The sequence below is a fragment of the Olea europaea genome, unplaced genomic scaffold (assembly GCF_002742605.1).
Source record: "Olea europaea var. sylvestris unplaced genomic scaffold, O_europaea_v1 scaffold38828, whole genome shotgun sequence".
In the NCBI taxonomy this organism is placed as follows: domain Eukaryota; kingdom Viridiplantae; phylum Streptophyta; class Magnoliopsida; order Lamiales; family Oleaceae; genus Olea; species Olea europaea.
The window spans coordinates 1-1,088 of NW_019258309.1; the positions used below are offsets into that span (position 1 = coordinate 1).

Here is a 1,088-nt window from a genome sequence, read left to right on the forward strand (position 1 = left end):
ACTCTGTTCAAATATTTTAAGCAAAAACAGCCGAGATTCGATTTTATTTTCCGGAACATTGCATCTTCATTTGAAACTCTCGAATCTCTCTGCTTTTAAGGATGGTTCATTGATTATTTTGTCGTTTGTGATGCACAGCTTGCCCAGTTAACTTTGAGTTCCAGAACTACACTATCATCACCAGCAAGTGCAAAGGGCCACTATACCCACCCAATCTGTGCTGCAGCGCCTTCAAAGAATTTGCTTGTCCTTTTTATGATGAGCTGAACGACTTATCTAACGAATGTGCTTCAACCATGTTCAGCTACATTAACCTCTACGGGAAGTATCCACCTGGTCTATTTGCCAGTGAGTGCCGGGAGTCCAAGGATGGACTTGATTGCTCTGCAATGCCACCATCATCACTATCAGAGAAAACAGAGAAATCTAGTGCCGGTAAGATAATATGTAACCTATTCTCAATGCTGATGCTTATAACAGCTTCCCTTGTGCTGTTACTGTAATTTTTGTATAGCTTTCACGCATTTTATTTCTGTCATCATGTATTCTCCCGTTTCTTTGAAACTTTTACCCTTTTGTGTCTTGAGCAATCAAACCGGTGAATCAGATGAGGCTTTTTCATCATGTAACTCAAAGAATATATACACACATTTATATTTTTTCAACGATTTAGCACTTGTTTGATATAGACTTTTGTAAATGTATGGTTAAAAAATAGGAAGAAGTTATCAGGAAACGTAAAAAACAATTTTTTATTGTAGATTGTATGATTCAAAATGAGTGTCATAAGAGAAATAATTCTCAAATAATCAAAATCAAGCAAGGGTTTAGTGATTTATGGACCATGATGCTTTAATCCAACATAACTTCATTTCTATGGCAGATAATCTTTATGTTCTATGGTTTGAAATAGTTTGGTGGTGAAGAAAACATGGCTAGTTGACATCAGCTTATAATTTTCACCAATTTGGTGGTGAAGGAAACATGGATAGTTGAAGTGAGCTTATAATTTTCACCAAGTGACTTGGTTCATGTTGGTAGAGATTTTTTGAGAATATATTTTGTGAAAAGTGATTTTTTTTTTTTTT

General features: G+C 35.3%; 1 protein-coding gene across 1 annotated transcript; it reads left to right on the plus strand.

Annotated features, from left to right (window-relative positions):
- Positions 1-131: 131 nt before the first annotated feature.
- Positions 132-665, plus strand: LOC111387067 (GPI-anchored protein LLG1-like; the record flags this gene model as incomplete). The annotated part of the gene is made up of 1 exon (XM_023011585.1): positions 132-665. A coding segment is annotated over one exon (372 nt), but the record flags the coding sequence as incomplete, so codon positions are not given.
- Positions 666-1,088: the final 423 nt, after the last annotated feature.